Here is a 19,239-nt window from a genome sequence, read left to right on the forward strand (position 1 = left end):
ATTGCTTATTCTGGTTTCCTCAAGAATACTTCAGTTTTGATTAGGAGTAACAAACGAGTTACTTACCTACGGTAACGTGTATCTCGCAGATACTCTATCTCCAAGCCTTTGGACGGCAGCACCGCCATCCTCCAGTTAACCACACTGCCGTGGCACCTCCCAGTGCATGTTCTACCCACCAGAGCTCTGGTTCTTCTGATAGGCTTCTCTCACCACTCTAACCCTTTGTCTTTCACCCATAATTCCTTGACATCCTGTGACCTCTGGAGGGGTAGGTGCAGGTGGATAGAAAAAGAGATACAAGTTTTGGTGCACAATCCCAGTTCAGAGGACCTTTATAGATGCTGAGCTCTTTGCGCTTCTGTCACCTGGAACCGTATGACAGGTCTCATTCTGCATTTTTGCACTGAACGTCTGCTCAAAATCAGAGGTGCAGCACCGCTCAAAGTCATAGAAGGAGAAGAGGTATTAGACGGCGCAAGTCTTGGACGAAGTAGAGAGCAAAATGTGTTTCAAAACCTTTGAGCATCCATCCAATATGAAGTGGTGTACGCTACTGTGGAACAGTAAGTGCAAATCTGCCTCCACCATCCCTAGAATGGGAGTCAGCATTCAACTCGCCACTGCCCGCTGCTTCTTTTCAGGTCAGACATCAATGCAGAAGCCCACTCTAAAGGGATTTATCCATCTCATTGCAAGGACTCCATTTACAGCCAATAAGGTTTGCGTCTGCCATGTGGGCTCATAGCCGCACCCTTCAACCACCAATGAATTCTCAAATACTCTTTTGTTCCAGTCGATGGACCTTTTCTATTCACAGTCTTGTTCATCTTCCTCCTGCCAGGCCTGATCCTGCGCATCTTCTGCTATGAAATCACCAATGACTTCTAAATTCCACTTAATGAATGTCCGTTCTTGGAATACGTTTCTAATTTGACGAGCAGGCAATTGTTGGTTGGGGGTATTCGGTATCAGACAATTTTAAATGTCACTTTTTAGTGCTTGAAGTAAATAGAACATTCCTTAATCTCTGCGAAGAAAGAACGTGGGCCGCTCTTGTAAGCTGCTCTCGTTCTTTGTCACCTTTACTTTAGACAACGAAATGGCATAAAAATTAGTAATCTAATGAACCTGTCGACTTGCTCTGACAATATCCCATGGCCTTGTGTTTGCTTGCATATGCCATGAAAGAAAGGGAACAACCACGAGTAAAGCAGCGATGGTCCTGCACCATGGTGAGCCCCACCTGAATTAGAAGGCCACAGCCCCTTTGTAGAGGAACACAAGCAGCCAGAGAGGTTTTTTGATCTGCAAGAGTAGAGTGCTCAATGTTGTCATGTGATGTGATGTGATGTGCAGGTCACAAGTTCAAGTCCGGTGAGGCTGAATCAGCCTTTCACCTCTCTGAGAGTTATAAATTGGGTAGCAGTAATAATATCTATTTAAAGTCCTTAGGAAACAAAAAGAAGCTGTGGCATAAGGCAGAATATAAAAACAAGTTATAAGAATTAATGTCATAATTCGCCCACTGGCACAGCAGATGGGATGAACATCTGGGCACCCTAGTGCCAATTAGGATATCTCACAGTTTTAGCATAAAAATGTTGGCACTTTGGAGTTGGATCAGGGACACTTGAATTCCAGGAGAACAGAAACATGTACACTTTTATGGGCCTTCCATGACTAAAGTTGGTGCTGTGTGCAACCAGACGTTGGGACTCGCAGGGCACGGCCATAGTCCTGAGCCACAGGTTAACATAGTACTCTAATTTGGCTCGTCCCTCTCTCATCGGTTGTAGATTTAGAGCCTGTCATGGTTTCAAAACTACCTGCTGTATCCTGGACAAAGCTAAAGGGGCCACCACCACCTGAGGAAATGCTGAGGGCAGTGCCCCAACTCCCCCAAAAAACAAACAGATTCAGAAAAAAAAAAATGTTTAACCATCATTTTCTAGGTACTGCCTACCCCTGATTCCACGCCCTCAAAACTGCCACCCTGAATAATAAAATGAGGGCACTGACCCCATCCACAAGCACAGGTGTTAGAAGCTCACGGCTTCAATTTCTTCAGAACATGCAATGCTTTAAAACCTGTTCTAATTCCAATCCGACCACAACGGGGAAACAATAAATCTGAAGATGGTGTTAGATATATGGAGGTCTAGACAATGTTCTGTCTGATTGCAGACATGCTATTGAGTTGAGACCCTGTACCTGGGTTTTAAAAAATCTGAATATTTTCAGTCAGCAAGATGAATTATGGGATCATGCATATTTTACCAGTTCATGCTCCAAAAACATGTAGGACTCCTGAACTTTACTAAACAGAGCTTGGGATCAGTGTTCAGTTTGAGGAGGACAGGACTCACCTTCACATCCTGGAACGAGACAGGCTCCTGGCTATGCACCTTCATCTGCTCCTGGATCGCCTAATGTGTGAGAAAGAACAGCACTAAACAGAGGGTCTTTGGCTAACAGGTATCTCCTTCGGACACGAGAATACTAATGTAGAACCTATAACCCTTAGTACAGGAGAACTGATCTAGAAAGGGAAAGCATGACCAGGTATCAGTCTAGTCCCCGACCAGAGAGAAGAATCAGAAGGACCACGCAGTCTATTTGTGCAAATAAGGACCCCACACACCTCCAGTCGCCCCAACCTCCTCCACACAAGAACCTCACACCTTTCCAAACTATCCAGTTCTCACAGATGGCATAGAGCTGGATTATGCTTGTGCTTCATACAGGAGTTTCATGGCTATTCCTATCTCCTAGCTCCGGCAGGTCCAAAACGACGCAGCCATATTGGTAAACACCCTCAAAAGGCCAGCCTCAAAGAAACGTACATTAACTTTAAATGTACCTTAGCAGCAAATATAAAACGGTGTCATCCATAAGACCATGGACAACTCTGGTGTAACTTAACTACAACATAAGACCTCGGCAGTCATCAGCATGTCACCCAAGGCTTGAAATCACGACCTTGTTATAAGTTACTAAACTGCACAGACACTGGCGGGTGCTGTTCCGCTGTGCCTAAGCTCATGTAGTGGAGTTCTGTACCGTTTGTCATAAGAGAAGAACCAACCGTGCTGTAACTGAAGAAGTTTAAGTCCTACCATTTCTCCACAGGATATTCTCTTCAATTGACGTTCTCTTACAGTGCTGCGCTGGCCCATGTTCATGATTCCTCCTTGTCCCTCCATCCCCTGACACTCTTCTTCCTTAATTTCTCTAAACTCGTATTCAGTTCCTTGCGCTGTATCTCATAAAACCTCAATAAAGAAATATTAATGGCAAGAGCCCTGAGCCAATTCAGTAGGAACACAATTTGCAGATAGACACCACCTGCCCCACCCACTCTGCTCAACTCCCTGCAGTGAAATATTGCAAGAGCCATGAAGTCTGCACATTTTCTGCAGATAAGACACCCCAGGCCAATTTTCTTTGCCCATTTCTCTGCAGATGAGGAATGCCAGGCATAACCAGTCTCTCACTGCCTTCCCTTTCCAGAAATGATAGCCTCTCCAAGAAGATCAATATTACAGTGGAAGACAACAACCCCAGCCTAGATCCTTAGCACGTTTTCACCATGACCGAAAGCGAGGAAATATTTATTTGGAGGAAACAAAAAACTATATGTTTCCTTTTCCTAAAGTAACGCTGATGGCTGTTGAGCAGTGAAATGTCCACTCTGTATAACCAGGCTGGGACCTGCAGGAAGAGCCTTGGGTAAATATTTGTAGGGACTATGTGAATACCAAGAAATGGGTGACTTAAACTGTATTATACAGGGTATCCAGTCAGTTGGGTACACTACAGCAATCACATGGTTTCCACAATTAGGGGTAAACTGCTGAAAATCACCCATGCCAGGGCACTGGTGAGTGACAGATTGGATGCCACAGACCATGAAGCAGAGTGGCTTCATCTAGGAAACATGTACATGTGTATCCATGAACTCAGGAAGGTCTGGTACGCTCAAGTTACCAGGCTCCAATATTGAGTGAAGGTTTTGCCCAGGTTAATGTTGCAGAAAACCCTTTACTGCCAGCCCTCCAAATAAACTCACCCTGAAAAAGTAGTTGAGTGAGAAGACATTCAGATGACCCTTGTTCTCGATGTCGAGCAATTTGAAGATGTACTGCAAAGCGGCCGGCTCCTTTCTGTTCTCCAGAGCCAGCACGAAGTCCAGATAGGTTTTATAGTCCTGCAACATACCACAAGACTTATCACATGCAGTTCAACCTCCGTTTGAGGGTGTTTCAAGCAGCAGCACACGTCGGGCCCTCTCACTCAACACTCCACAGGAGTGACAGTGCATTGAGCACCATGCAACACCACAGCACACAAACTAAACTCACACTAACACGCATTGACCCATCACTTTACACACATGCACAGTGACCTCAATGACAGACCGACTTCACCGCAAGCAGCCTCATCATGCTCCACCACATACATCCTCATCTGCCTCCGCTGCATGCAGACCTGCCGCTCTCCACCACACGCATCTTCGTCTGCCTGAGCTACATGCAGCCCAATCGCTCGCCACCACAGGCATGCTCATGTGCCTGAGATGCATGCAACCCTGTCGCTCTGTGCCCCATGCAGCTCTACTCGCTCCATCTACCACATACCCTATAAAGGAGGAATCATTTCACAGTCTCTGTTCACACACCCCTCTCTTGACCAGGGAAAAGACAGCCTCCAAGACACTCACCATTTCACCATCATAGGTGAGGCACTCTTGGAAGACTCTGTCCAAGAAGACGTTGGTGAGTGTGCCAGTACCATACCGGGACAGTTCTTCCTTGCTCAGCATCCCGTTGTGGTCCTTGTCGAGGTTCAAGTATTGTCCTGAAAGGCAAATGGTTTTAAGCATGGAGCACTCGGCAGACATCACATGCAGGGAAATCTTCATGCAAGTTATTTCAAATGTGTCCTCTCTGTACGACGGGTTACATCTGAGGAAAAGAAGTCTCTGTGCTGGAGTGTAGTTAAAAAGGGATTGTGGGGTTAAATACAAGGAAAAGGGGCCTGTGACATAAAATACAAGTGAAAATACATCTCAAAAGACAGCGCTCTATAGAATTGTGCTCTGAACTTGAAGCCTGTCTTTGCATCTCCTTGGACGTTTGAAGGGGCCCTATGCAACATGTGCGCCCCCACCACACCATGCTACACTGATACCAGATGAAGGCATGTTCCAACACAGAAGGACAGCCCCTTCAGTTTCCACTAGTACTGTGCAGTTAAGACCGAAGCTTTCATCTGTCTACAATGGCCCTGTGTAGTGCAGACTAGTGGCTATAGCAGTGCAGTATAGTTTAGTGCAGACTGGTGCTTACATTAGCTTAAGGGGCCCCATGTATTTACCTGGAGAGGTAGCAGAAGGCGTTATGATGAGGTGGGTGTTCCAGAGAGTGTACGTGGTCATGAGAAGCTTGTTTGATGGACTAGCTTAATGCAGCTATCTCCCAGACATCGGTACAACCTGGAGTGTCATCCACTATGAATAGGGACACTACTGCAGATGCCACTGCTGAACCAACAGTAAGCTGCACACACTGAGACGGCCCTTGAATTGGAAGCCAGTAAAAAACAGCTGTAGGGGGATTGCGAAAGCAGTAAAGGCAAGATTCAAGAGTCATTTGTAATTCTCTGTACCTCAGGGCAATCCTGGCCTCTCACAAATGTGGTGCTTAACTTGAGAATCCTTAGTGACACCTTTCCTCAGATCACAGACCACTCCCCAGGCAGCAGCACCCAATGACCATGCCACAGCGTTGACCTGTCACTATTCTCCGGTCCACATTACATGGAGCTACACAGTCACCGTGGTTGAATCCGATTTTATCTTTATAGCTGCCCACCCAACATCAGTCAAAGTTAATGACTACCTCTCAAATGCCATGAAAATGTAAAACCACTTCTAGGGATGGCCGTGAGACAGAAATCGCAGCAGTGGCGCAGGACTGCAGCACCTATAAGGGACAATTCCCACAACCATCTCAGGCTGCTGCGTTTCTAGACCTGTCCTGCAGCGCTTAACTGATAACCACAGGACTTGTCCTCATCAGCTCGAGCCCCCTAGCCTGTCACTATACTGGGCTATGATGTGAGGTTATTGGAATCTAGAAAGCGAGATCACCAGCCAACGAATGGTACACAGCCACCAAAGTGACATCAGTACACTATACAAATGTCAAGTAAAAATAAGAGTGGGATATATATATATATATATATATATATATATATATATTACCTACTGGCGGTCGCCAGTAGGTAGTTATAGTTAGGACCCTGTTTCCATAGGAAAACCGCAACATTCTATTTTGAATAACTTTGGCGCCGGTCGACGAATCCTCGCGAAATTTTCAAAATAGGTGGGGCGCTGCGCTCCGCTCCTACCCTGAAAGTCTCGGGGGGATTCGTCAAGCGGGGGCTGAGATAAAAGGGGGGTCCCAAAACGCGTTTTTCCCATGCATTTTTCCATAGGACCTTTAGACACAGCTACAGCCCGAACGGCTGAATAGAGTTCCTTGAAATTTGGCAGAGAGGTAGTCTACAGGTCAAGGAAGTGCCTTTTGTAGGTTTGGTGTAAATCTGTTCAGTAGATTCTGAGAAAATAGCCTTTAAATCAATATATATATATCTGAGCCAGCTTACGGTGCGCTTACCGTACGCGTACGGTGACGTGCGCGAGCGCGATTCTGATTGGCTGTTCGATCTAAGTAAACATTCGAATCGGTCGAAACCAGGAAGCGGCGGCCGCCATTTTCTCTCTCGCACTCTGAGGGGGGCAGCATAAACAAAGTCAAAAAACATCTAAAGGGGTAGTATATTTAGTTCTTAACCACCCAGCATCGATATAGGTGTCCCCCAAAAACCCCCAAGGCCAAAAAAACAATTTTAATTATTTTCGAAAAATCGCCGATTACGCTTACCGTACGCGTACGGTTAAAATTATTAAAAAAAAAAAATTATCCACACTTTCCCCACCCCGTGTGCAAATGGTGCCCCAAGGGCACCATTTGTGCATGGCCTATAAATTCCAACGAAAATAAAAAAGAATACCTTTTACAAGGAAGCACATAATATGTCCCCCATGTGCGCAGGGTGCGCGAAGCGCAACGTGCGTACATGGCCCATCCCGTGTAACGTGGGCACGCGGTGCGTGCAGCGCACCGCGTGACCACCGTGCGTGCACGGCACTAACTGCGTAAAATTGCCGATTACGCTTACCGTACGCGTACGGTTAAAATTATTAAAAAAAAAAAAAAAAAGATTAACCACACTTTCCCCACCCCGTGTGCAAATGGTGCCCGAAGGGCACCATTTGTGCATGGCATATATATTTCTTGGAAACTAAAAATGAATATCATTCACAACGAAGCACATAATATGTCCCCCATGTGCGCACGGTGCGCGAAGCGCATCGTGCGTACATGGCCCATCCCGCGTAACGTGGGCACGTGGTGCGCGCAGCGCACCGCGTGACCACCGTGCGTGCACGGCACTAACTGCGTAAAGTGGGCGCGCGGTGCGCGAAGCGCACCGCGTGCTCACTGTGCGCGAAGCGCACCGTGCGCGCACGGAACGAACTGCGTTAACTGGGCGCGCACGCCACGAATGGCGTAAAGTAACTTAGCATTTAAAAAACCGTACAAATTCACTGAAAAAACCATAGGTTTCACACACGTTATAGTTAGGAATTAGCATTTAAAAAACCTTGCAAATTCACTGAAAAAACCATAGGTTTCACACAAGTTATAGTTAGCTGTACATTTCACTCGTAAAAAACCAATGAAATTCCCCCGTTATAGTTAGTGCAGGCAACTATAACTCACGCGACCGCAATCCTCTGCTGATGACATATGTGTCTTTATGAAAAAAAAATATTTGTAATATATGTATAGCTAAAATTTAATGGAAGAAGACATGGGCAAATAAGTGTCTAAATACAGTATTAGCATCAGCAGAGGATTGCGGTCGCGTGAGTTATAGTTGCCTGCACTAACTATAACGGGGGAATTTCATTGTTTTTTTACGAGTGAAATGTACAGCTAACTATAACTTGTGTGAAACCTATGGTTTTTTCAGTGAATATATATATATATATATATATATATTTTTTTTTTCTACTGGCGGTCGCCAGTAGATAGTTATAGTTAGGACTGTGTTTCCATAGGAAATCTGAAAATTCTATTTTGAATAACTTTGGCGCCTCGCGAAATTTTCAAAACTAATGGGGCGTTCCGCTCAGCTCCTACCCTGAAAGTCTCGGGGTGATTCGTCAAGGGGGGGCCGAGAAAAAAGGGGGGTCCCAAAAAGCGTTTTCCCCATGCATTTTTCCATAGGACCTTTAGTCGAAGGTACAGCCCGAACGGCTGAACAGAATTACTTGAAATTTGGCAGAGAGGTAGTCCTCAGGTCAGGGAAGTGCCTTTTGCAGGTCTGGTGTCAATCTGTTCATTATTTCCTGAGAAAATAGCATTTAAAAGCATATAAATATCTATACGCACGGTGCGCGCACGGTGAAAAACCTTGAAAAAAATAAATAAATACATAACTTAGCATTTAAAAAACCGTACAAATTCACTTAAAAAACCATAGGTTTCACACACGTTATAGTTAGGAATTAGCATTTAAAAAACCTTGCAAATTCACTTAAAAAACCATAGGTTTCACACAGGTTATAGTTAGGTGGACATTTCACTCGTAAAAAACCAATGAAATTCCCCCGTTATAGTTAGTTCAGATAACTATAACTCGCGCGATCGCCACTCTATCACAAGGATGATGTCATGAGTGATGCCATTGACCATGTCATGAGTGATGTAATGTGTGACGTCATGAGCAGTGGATTGCAGGCGTGCGAGTTATAGTTATCTGAACTAACTATAACGGGGGAATTTCATTGTTTTTTACGAGTGAAATGTCCACCTAACTATAACCTGTGTGAAACCTATGGTTTTTTAAGTGAATTTGCAAGGTTTTTTAAATGCTAATTCCTAACTATAACGTGTGTGAAACCTATGGTTTTTTAAGTGAATATATATATATATATATCTCAAAACGATACCCTTACAGGCATAGAGTGACGCATAAATTATGCAAAAAAGAACCAGAGAACTGTGGGTACTTCTCAAGTTTAGGTGGAAAGCAACTCCTGTATAGAGCACCCTCAACACCAGCGACACTCTAAATCTGCTAACCTCAAATGTATGACTGTGTGTATATTTATATGTGTGTATATGTATATATATATATATATCACAAAAGGATCCCAGAGCTACAGCCATCCACATGAATGGCGTAACAACAGGAAACAGACTACGCAGGCAAAGTTGATAGTTAGTGATGATTTATTCCAGCATCAAATGTCCAAATGACGCGTTTCGGCCGCCAGACATGCGGCCTTGATCACATCAATATATTTATATAGTCATGTGATCAAGGCTCAGATGCCGAAACATGTAATGGCAGTTTGAATAAAAAAGAATATTTGCACAGATATCGTGGTTCATGCCCGTTTGTGCGAAGAATACTGCAGTGCTCGACGGAATCCAAAGTGAGCGAGTGTGAATATATATCTATTTATCTATATATATATATTACAGCACTATTAGCACAATTTGAATGCTGAATAAAGAGAGCACGCTGGTATTCCCTTTTGCAAAAGTGCTTTAATCTGGACCCCTCAACCCCCCTAACAGACGCGTTTCGCCTCGCGGCTTTGTCAATGTCAGGTTTCTGTGCAAAGCAAACGACATTTTCATATTGTGACGTTTCACGAGATCCATGTAAACAAAGAAGATGGACTACAGTACATTACTCAAATGGGGCGGCCATCTTATAACATGTTACATGAAGTACAATTCATTCAAATGTCGTTTTGAGAAAGTGCAATGTGCAATAATGAAAAAATTAAATTAAAATAAGATAACAGGTTATGCATTCCATGGAGATAAATATAGATTTGTTGTAAATTTAATTCAACAAGGTTTCTGATTATGGTCTTACTGATGTTAGCACACAGATTATGTTTTTATCATCAAATTAATTCATTTTAATGCATTTTAATAAAGTTTTGACCAATACCATCCTCCTTGTGTTTCTCCCATGTTTTTGCTGTTGTTTATTTTTCTATTTTGCCCTGAATGGGCTAATGTCCCAGTATCGGTATAGGAGCAATTGGACCAAAATATTCTGATTTTCATCTTAAATTTATGTTTGTATAGTGTCATTCTTTATGAGGATAATACTGACACAAGATCTTAACTTCTAACTATATCCTCATATCTCTTGTTTCTTGTTCTTTTCAGTTTTTTATTTTCTTGTCTTCTCTCTCTCTTCCTCATCTGGTTTCACTGTATTGGATCTTAATCCTTTTCTTTAAAAGTGTACCCACAGTTCTTCATCATTATTTAGTCCTAGGGGTGTTTTCGTTTGGAGATCAATAATAAATTTGGATTCTAAGATCCTAAGTGTCTTCACTGTCTCCACCTCTCTCTTTTCTATCTACTTGGTCTATACAGTAGAAGGTTAACAAATCCCTATTACTTTGATGGTATTGTTCGAAATGTCGCTCCACAGGGTATGTTCTATCTTTATTTGTGATTGCGCGCATATGTTCTAATATTCGCTTTTTGGTGGGATGAATAGTGCTACCAATGTATTGTTTCATTCATGGGCATTCTAAGCAATATACAGTGAAATCAGAGTTGCAATTCAGAAATCTTTTAATTTCCCTTGTTGGTCTTGTGTCATCTGGCCTTCCTTTATATGTGAATACCTTCTTGCTGTTCTTGCAAGCTTTGCAATGAAGGCAAGGCTAAAAGCCCTTAACATTTATGGTTTTTCGAGATTGCGATGGATTGGAGAAATGACTATGGACAAGATGATCCCCAAGTGATTGGCAGCGTCTATAGGTGATAGATGGATGATCAGGGAGATGTCTTTTTAAGATGTTATCTGTTTTTAAGATGTGCCAATTTTTGTTAAAAATGTGCACCAATTCCCCTGATTTGAGATTAAAATCTGTAATCATTCTGGCAAGTTAATCTTTTTTCATTTTTGGTTTTACTGTCAGTAGATTTTTTCTGTCCACCTTTGCTGCCTTTTCCGTAGCGTCCCTCAGAACATTATCTGAGTAGCCTCTACTCTTGAACCTAGCCACGGCTTCATCTTTGGCCCCTTGGTAGTCTCCCACGTCCGAACAATTACGTTTCAGGCGAAGAAGCTCACCAAAAGGGATACTTCGTACTAGACTCCTAGGATGGTGACTTGTTGCATGTAATACGGCGTTACCTGCCGTGGGCTTTCTGTATAGCCGTGTTTGTAAAATCATGTTTCCCACAAAAACTTCTAGGTCCAGGTAGTTGACAGAAGTCGCACTAATCGTACTAATGAATCTAAGATTACACTCGTTGTCATTCAGCGCGGCCACATACTCCTCAGCCGAGGAGCGGTCTCCACGCCAAACGACAAAGAGGTCGTCTATATATCTTGTCCACATCATGATCTTGTCCATCCAGTGTTCATGGGTATCGCCCCAGGCCACGTGCTTCTCCCACCAGCCCACAAATAAATTTGCGTAACTGGGGGCCAAGCACGTGCCCATCGCGGTCCCTCTTTTTTGTCTATAAAGTTTACCTGAGAAAAGAAAGATGTTGTTATACAAACAGAACTTTATCATGTCTAACAACATTTCATTATGTTTGTGATATTTCAATGGCTTTTTATCTAAAAACCATTTTGTGGCTGAAATGCCATCTTCGTGGCGTATGCATGTGTATAAATTGGTCACATCTAATGTGATCAGAAGCATTTCTGGTTCCCACATTATGTTGTCCATGAGTCTTAAAAAGTCCTGTGTATCTTTCACATATGATGCCAAATCCTTCACGAGTGGGGCTAAAAAAGTGTCAATAAATCTTGAGGTATTTTCCAGGAGACTGCCAATAGAAGACACTATCGGTCTTCCCGGAGGGTTTATTGCATCCTTATGGATTTTGGGAAGATGATAAAAGGTTGGTATAACTGGTGATTCACATTGTAGAAATAAAAATTCTTCCTCATTTAGCATTCCTTCGTTTTTCCAACCTTCTAAGATGTTTTGGTTATCCACTGTACATTTTACATATTCTGCTTTTTTGATCACTTCATAGCAATTTGTGTCTGTCAGCTGTCTCAGGGCTTCTTGCTCATAAAGTTCTTTATTGAATACCACCACATTTCCCTCTTTATCAGAAGGTTTGATTTCAATCTTTGGGTCGGTCTTCAATGATTTTATGGCCTCCCACTCCCTTCTTGAAATGTTGGAACATCTTTTCTTGTCCCCATATGATGGTTTTGTCAGTTTCTGTAAATCCATAAGTATAGCCTCATTAAAAACATCTATGGCATCATGTTGAGTATTTGGTAGCATTTTAGATTTCCGTTTTAGATTACTGGGGTTTCTGATTTGGGTTACCCCGCTATTTCTAAGCTTGTTGTTGTCACATCAGTTGTTTCTGCCTGCGTTAGTGCCATAGATTGTAAGATCAATAGGGTCTCTAAATCATTTCCTGATAGTTTCTCTGGATTATCTTGTCTTTCATCAATCCTCTCCATTCTTGGATGTACTATGAAGATTTTTTGAAGTTTCAGTTTCCTTATAGATTTAAACAAATCAATTCTTGTTTGTACCATATCAAATTCGGCAGTTGGACAGAACGTTAGACCTTTCTTTAAAACTGTTATCTCATCTTGGCTCAATGGTCTATATGACAAATTGATAACTGTATTGTCTTCAATGTTCTTTACCATTTGCCTCTCCTGCCTCTGCTCCGTGTCACTCTTGGTGATGCTACAGATGTTTCGTCCCCTCTTGCCCCTCCTTGTCCTGCCCTTCCTTTTAGTTCTTTGGTTTGGGGAGGGTGGGTTCTTTTGGGGGTCTTTGCCTTGTTTCTTTGATGACCTGATACTTGTGAAAAAAGGGGGATTCTGTAGGTCTTTCCCCTTCTCTCTGATTTGTTATTTGTTCCCCCTCTGAAACGTCAGGATCTGATTCGGAAGTATCTCTATTGGCAGTGTCCGATGTGCCCTGCGCCATTCTTTTCCTTGTTGCATCAAATTTGCGGGCGAATGTCAATACACGGCCTGTTCTATAATCTTGCTCATCTCGCTGGAATTTGGTTTGTTTTCTTTTTCTTATGCCCACTTCGTAGTCTTTCAATCTCTTCATCATTGCACTCCTCAAGTCTTCACTGGATTTAACGTCTTTATCTTTACTGATCATCACTTCCAATCTTCGAATTTCTGCCAGATATTTCTCTCGATCGCTCCAGGCATATTTTATTAATATTTGCACCATCCTTTTTGCTGAATCTGCAGTATAATCCGCCCATTCTTTCAAAAGTGCTGGATCAGGGTTCTCATAAGATGGTACAGTAAAGATCCGTAAACCTCTGGGGATTCGATTGCAATCTATATAGCTTTGCAGCGATGTAGCCTCCCACCATTTCCTTATTTCTCTTTCTTGCGTTTTTTCTAATTGCTGGTACAGAATTTTTAAGTTACTGGTGGGAAGATTAGACACTATGGTATTATCAAATCTGGCCGATGTCTCGCTCGTGGATTTAAAACTATCCACTGCCACAGATTCTCTCTCCTCGATACTGGACATAATTATTTGACTAATGTCCTTCGCGTGCACAGTTCATGCAAAAAAAAACAAAAAAACATTATATATATATATATAACATCACACTATGCAATACCAGAGAGCAGAGGCCTGCATTGGTTTATGATAAGAACCACCAGACTGCTCCACACATGCCTTTGGGCTCATAAATAATTATGGAGACTACAATGAAGGAGTACAAAAAAAGAGTATCATTCATTCTGTCAGTCAACTGTGAGAAGCTCCTTGACCAAGTAGCGAGGCCGCAGAAAACCCCCACATATGAAGACAGAAAAGAAATGCATCTAGAGACGGACCTGGGGTTCTTGTATCTGAAGCCTTTAAACGTCACCTTCATCGGCTGTATCGTTACCATTGATGTACCCTGTCGAGCGCATGGAAGCATCAGTTGCCTCCTAGTTGATTTTTTTTAACGGAGGATAGAGCATATTTGTTAACACATTCCTGATACCAGCTGGAAGGAGAGCAATTGTCTTTCGACTGAGTGCGGTTTGGGAGGACACAGTGGAGGGGCATGATGCTGTAGTCGATTAACATGGCGTCTGATGCTTAGATGCAAACTCGTAGGAAGAAAAGATATGCGGACTAGTGTCCTACTTCAGTGGAATGGTATCGGCCTCAGGAAAAGGAACAGATCTTTTTCTTCATTCACTGTGACAAATAGTTCTTTGATTCACCCACTGAGATTTTATTCGGACGTTTTTAAAAGGTAAAGAAAAAGGACAGTGTCAGGTGAGCCCATCAAATGTAAACTCAACACCGGATCAGCTCACTTTGTCAAGAAAGCGTATCCGACTTTACCTCTACCAGATTATCCTGTCTAACACAGAATGCTCCAGCTGTGACTAAGCTGAGGTTGTAGGAAAAGCAAAAAGCCAACTAATAAAATCCAGAAGCCCAAACACCGGGTTCTAGTGAAGAGTAGAGATGTTTCTGTTCTCCGCAGATGCGAATCAATCAGTCAAAATAAGCTGCATCTATACGAGGACCATGGTTCAAGAACTGATAGAAGGAAAGGATCATAAAGGAAACAATGATGATCTTTACAGATGTCGTTTTGAGGGTGAGCCAGCCTCACACAAGGGTCAGTACTTCGGATCAGATACTCAAAGCTGTTCATGAGGAACAGTGGAGACTGGCTGTGCTCCAATCGCCAGTGTGGATAAGACGAGGGACCTTGAAAGGTATCCTCGACTCCAGCAAGAATGCTATCCTCTACCCACAAGTCGCCAGTCAAGGCCTTCTAAGGCTGGTTGGGTGTGGTTGGAATTCTGCAAATATAGGCGTCGTTCTGAGGTCAGTGGGCGTTTTTTTGGGACGAAAGTGTAGATTGGTTCATTTTTGTGCAAATGGCCTACTATAAGGGACCCAGTCATCCCAATCCAGTGATCGATGTGGGTCAGTGCCAACGACTAGTGCAGCAATCTGTGGTGCTAACAACAGATTTGTTTTCATTGTTCAATCATTTATCTGAGCACTGATTGATTTTAAATCAATCGGGATATTAATCAACTTTGAACTACAAATTCCTTTGGGTTACAGGTATCGCTCCCTTACCCCTTGGACTACTCTGTGAGGTCTTGGTGCCATGCCTTCTAGTGATTCAATTTCCTGTTGTGTCCTGATTAAAGATTCCCCAATGGATAGAGCTGAAATGTTTCTCAATACCAACTGCTTTATCATGTGATAAACTCTCAAATGGGGGAGGGGGAGTTGGGCTTAGATGCTCTCACCCTTTTAGACTTGTCAGTCGCCTTTGTTACCTTATGTCACACAGCCATGCTTGGCTGTTTAGCGAGTTTTGAGATAATTAACCAAGCCCAGAGATGGATCACCTCCTTTTGGACAGATCGTAGCCAGATTCTCCATCTTCCTCCACTTGAATCCTCTCCTTTTTTCGATCTGTTGCGTAGAGTGCCTCATGGATTTCCACTAAGTCCTACTTTGTTCAGCGTATACGTTTCCTTTGGCAGCCATAGTCTTATCTTACAATTTTAAGATTTAACGCTATACTGACAACACTCAAATTATAGTATCCATAGCGGAGAATCAAGACGCAATCAGAATCTTTTTTGCTGAATGTATGTTGAGAATGTATGAAAAAAACGATCTAAAACTAAACTGAGAAAATACGTAAATCCATTTCTTTGGAAAAAACTCAGCAAATTTGACCCCACTTAGGTGGCCTCCATAACTAGGTGCTTTCCCTGCATCCTAAGGCGTCAGCAAATAATGGCATCTATCTAGGACCTCCAATCGTAGGCACACCCAATCCTGGGCATCCCAGAACCACCCCTTCCCCCGATGACATGGGACATCCCATGTCTACTCGGGCATTTAAGGACTTCTCATAGATAGGGGCGCTGGACCAGGGTAGTCTCGAAGAGGAATTTCCACAAGCTCACATTTTAAAAAATCCTTTGTGAACGACATGCTAACATGCACAAGCTGCAGCTGAATGGCCTGGTTGACAAGGAGTGACCCCCTGTGCATCAGAGTGAGTTAGAGTTTGGGCCTCGTCTGCCCCTCTGAGCCCCACTAGGCCCGGGAACTCAGGCCCTGCAGCAAACAGTCAACAGAAGACTGTTTGTGGGCCAGATGATGGGACTTGCTATGAATCTTTTAATCAGCCTTTGGGGATCAGAGCACAGTTACCTATGAGGGCAAGGTGTAGGGTAGGAACATTTTGACCCATCCAATCTACTGGGGCAGAGGCCACTTTAATAGTTGATGCTGCAATTAGGGGGTATGCTGGGAGTTCTACCAGTTTTTCCCCAGTTGGAGAGTTAATGAAGGGCCCCTCCGAGAACCAACACCTGTGACATGAGATTCTCACACTAACCTACAAAAGCATGGAAAAACATAGTTCTCCCATAGACGATTTGCGGAGCCCAACAGGCAATGGAATCCACTGCTCCATAGAAAACCAAGGTTGAAATACTTAGTTTAAGTGTGAGGGTCTTTAAACGCATGGTGCTCCTTAATATGCTCAAGGACTGTAAATGTGACATATGTCTCCTGCAAGAGACTCACCTACTCAAGCATGACAGGGGTTGTTTGAAATCCAAATGGTTCCCCAAGCAGTTCCTCTCTTCTGGCCCAATGAAAAGCAAGGATGGCTGTCTCACTCTTTAACACTTTTAGGGGGACGGTGTTGGGCACGACTGCAGACACGGGAGAGAGACTTCTGGCTTTCCAACGGTCACTGAATGACCTCCCCATCTCAGATATAAAAGCAACCAATGAAAACCATGAACGGTTTCTTAGAGAGGCTCTGCGCAGGGTCCTTGCCACACTGTACAAGAAAATACTTATGGAAGTGACCAAAATGTGGTCTTTGACTCACAAATGTATAGGTCAGTGCAACTAGTGAGTCAGACTTGTGCACTATCCTGTGACTATCTAAAGTGACTAAAAGACCTATGGCTGATAGACATTTCCACAGCCAACCCCCCAACTCCAAATATGACACTTTCTACGCGGGCTCTAGAATAACATATGACAGATTTGATTATTTTCTAGGCACACCCACATCCTAGCCAGGACTGAAAAAGTTGAAATTGGAGTCTCTGCCCTCTCATACTATTACCAACTATCTGAACTCTTGTTGCTGTTGGAGACTGAATTACAATTTTCTGGGGAGCGAATGCATTGAGATAGAGCTGCGGGGATCGATACAGCGCATCCTGCAGATTAATCATACACCTGAAACACATATTAGCAGATTACGGTACACATAAAAGGAAAACAGCTCTGCTGTTATCAATATACGCCGAAAAGGCCATGTCCACTGGTTCTTCTTGCAAAGTATCTTAAGCAAATTAGGACTAGTGATTATAATCAAAACATGGGCTCTATGTGGCTACTTCCAAGCCTTTGGCTAGAGTAAGGCTCAAAACTGTTCTCTCGGATTCATCAAGGTGCACAGGAGTACGAGGTAAGGCAGCCTCCTGCCCCCCTCTTGTTTGTGTTCTAAATGGAACCCGTGGCTATATCTCCTTGTCACATTGTCAGATCCACTGTGTTCCATTCCAGCCATACTGTCCGAGCTTAACCTTCGTGGACAAGTAGCAGGCTTCAAAATCAATTCACAGAAATCTCAGATATTGAATATACCTACCCCAAAAGACACACAGGATGTGTTGTAGAGACCTTTTCCGTTGGCCTGGGCAAAACAATGTCCAATAACCGGGGATTAAAAGTTGCCACTTCCTAGACAAAACAGCAGCCCTCAACTTCTCCGAACTACTGTCCCTAGCCCGTTGAGAGCTCCAATCGTGGCACATTTCTGGCCAGTCCAGGCAGGGCAGGATTGCTGCGATCAAAATTACTCTTCTGCCTAAAATACTATAGGTGTTATAAACTCTTCAGCTGTAGCCCCCTCGAAGATCTTGGACGAGATGCAAAACCTGATGGAGAGTTTTATTTGGGAGGGCAAGAAGCCTTGATTAGTGAGGAACTTCCCTACTTCCCCAAGGAGGCGGGTGGTGAGGTAGCACCCAATCTCCTCGACTACTGCATTGAGGCCCAACACAGACATATCGTGCAATCAGTGGCGTAATGAAACTTGAGGGGGGCCCCCCTCGGGATACTGTGCTGAGGGGGGCCCCCCGCACCGCAGAGCTGCGGAGGCCTATGTTACGCCACTGCGTGCAATGGCACAGATGCGAGTCTGAAAGGCACTGCTGCTTCACATAGCAACACATTACTGGGATCCACATATGGAAGGCACCATGGCAGAGCATGACATTGAGGCCTAGGGGCTCCACTCTTTACCGGTCACTAGATCCACAGTACAGGCTTGGGACAGGGTGGCATGGACGAAGGGACTCTCCTCCATTCCACCATTGCTCACCCCTATCAGATGAAACCCCTGAACTCATGTGTGTGGAGAAACTAATTCGGAAATGCAGAGAGCAAACTTTAAAAGAATTGGGGACATGTACAATGCAGCACTGATACAGTCCATCGAAAAGATTAAGAAAGGCTTCGGGCTCCAGATAAAGAAAGACTGATGTATTGGCATTTTATGAACTGAGTCACTGAGGCCTCAATTAAACTCTATACTAGCAGGCTCTTATCCCCTTCGAAAAATAGGCCATAACCAAGAGGCAAGACAAACAACTACTATTGGACATTTATAAGTTCCTTAGGGTAAACCCCCTATCGGGAATACCTTTGCACAAAAAGATATGAAGCGGAGATGGATGGTTCCATCTCGGAAGAGGAATGGGTCAGCATCTATAATAGAGCACTCACCTCAGAGGAGAGAACTGTCGGCTACGCCCCAGCACGTATATACACACGGAACGCCACCAAATCGGAGAGATGTGGGTGGAAATATGGGGAGGGGGGGGACAGTCACTCTAACTCACCTGCTAGGCACAGCCCCAAATTAAAGAGGTATTTGTAGGAGGTCCTGACTGATATAAATACAATCTTTGAAACGGACATAGAAAAATGTCCAGCGTAGGTCATCCTTGGCCTCCCTCTTAGACAGATCTACCCTCTAAGGTCCCACAGGGGAAAGGCTACTGCTTTGGCGT

General features: G+C 43.7%; 1 protein-coding gene across 2 annotated transcripts in view; it reads right to left on the minus strand.

Annotated features, from left to right (window-relative positions):
- The window catches only part of PPP2R3C (protein phosphatase 2 regulatory subunit B''gamma), a 91,775-nt gene that overhangs the window by 9,701 nt on the left and 62,835 nt on the right, over positions 1-19,239 (minus strand). For both annotated transcript variants that reach the window (XM_085627440.1, XM_085627439.1), the window contains 3 exons: positions 4,724-4,860; positions 4,073-4,210; positions 2,370-2,429 (listed from right to left, as the gene is read on the minus strand). In XM_085627440.1, the coding sequence (XP_085483566.1) occupies positions 2,370-2,429; positions 4,073-4,210; positions 4,724-4,860 (335 nt within the window). The remainder of the gene's footprint in view (positions 1-2,369; positions 2,430-4,072; positions 4,211-4,723; positions 4,861-19,239) is intronic.

The sequence above is a fragment of the Triturus cristatus genome, chromosome 9 (assembly GCF_964204655.1).
Source record: "Triturus cristatus chromosome 9, aTriCri1.1, whole genome shotgun sequence".
NCBI lineage: Eukaryota > Metazoa > Chordata > Amphibia > Caudata > Salamandridae > Triturus > Triturus cristatus.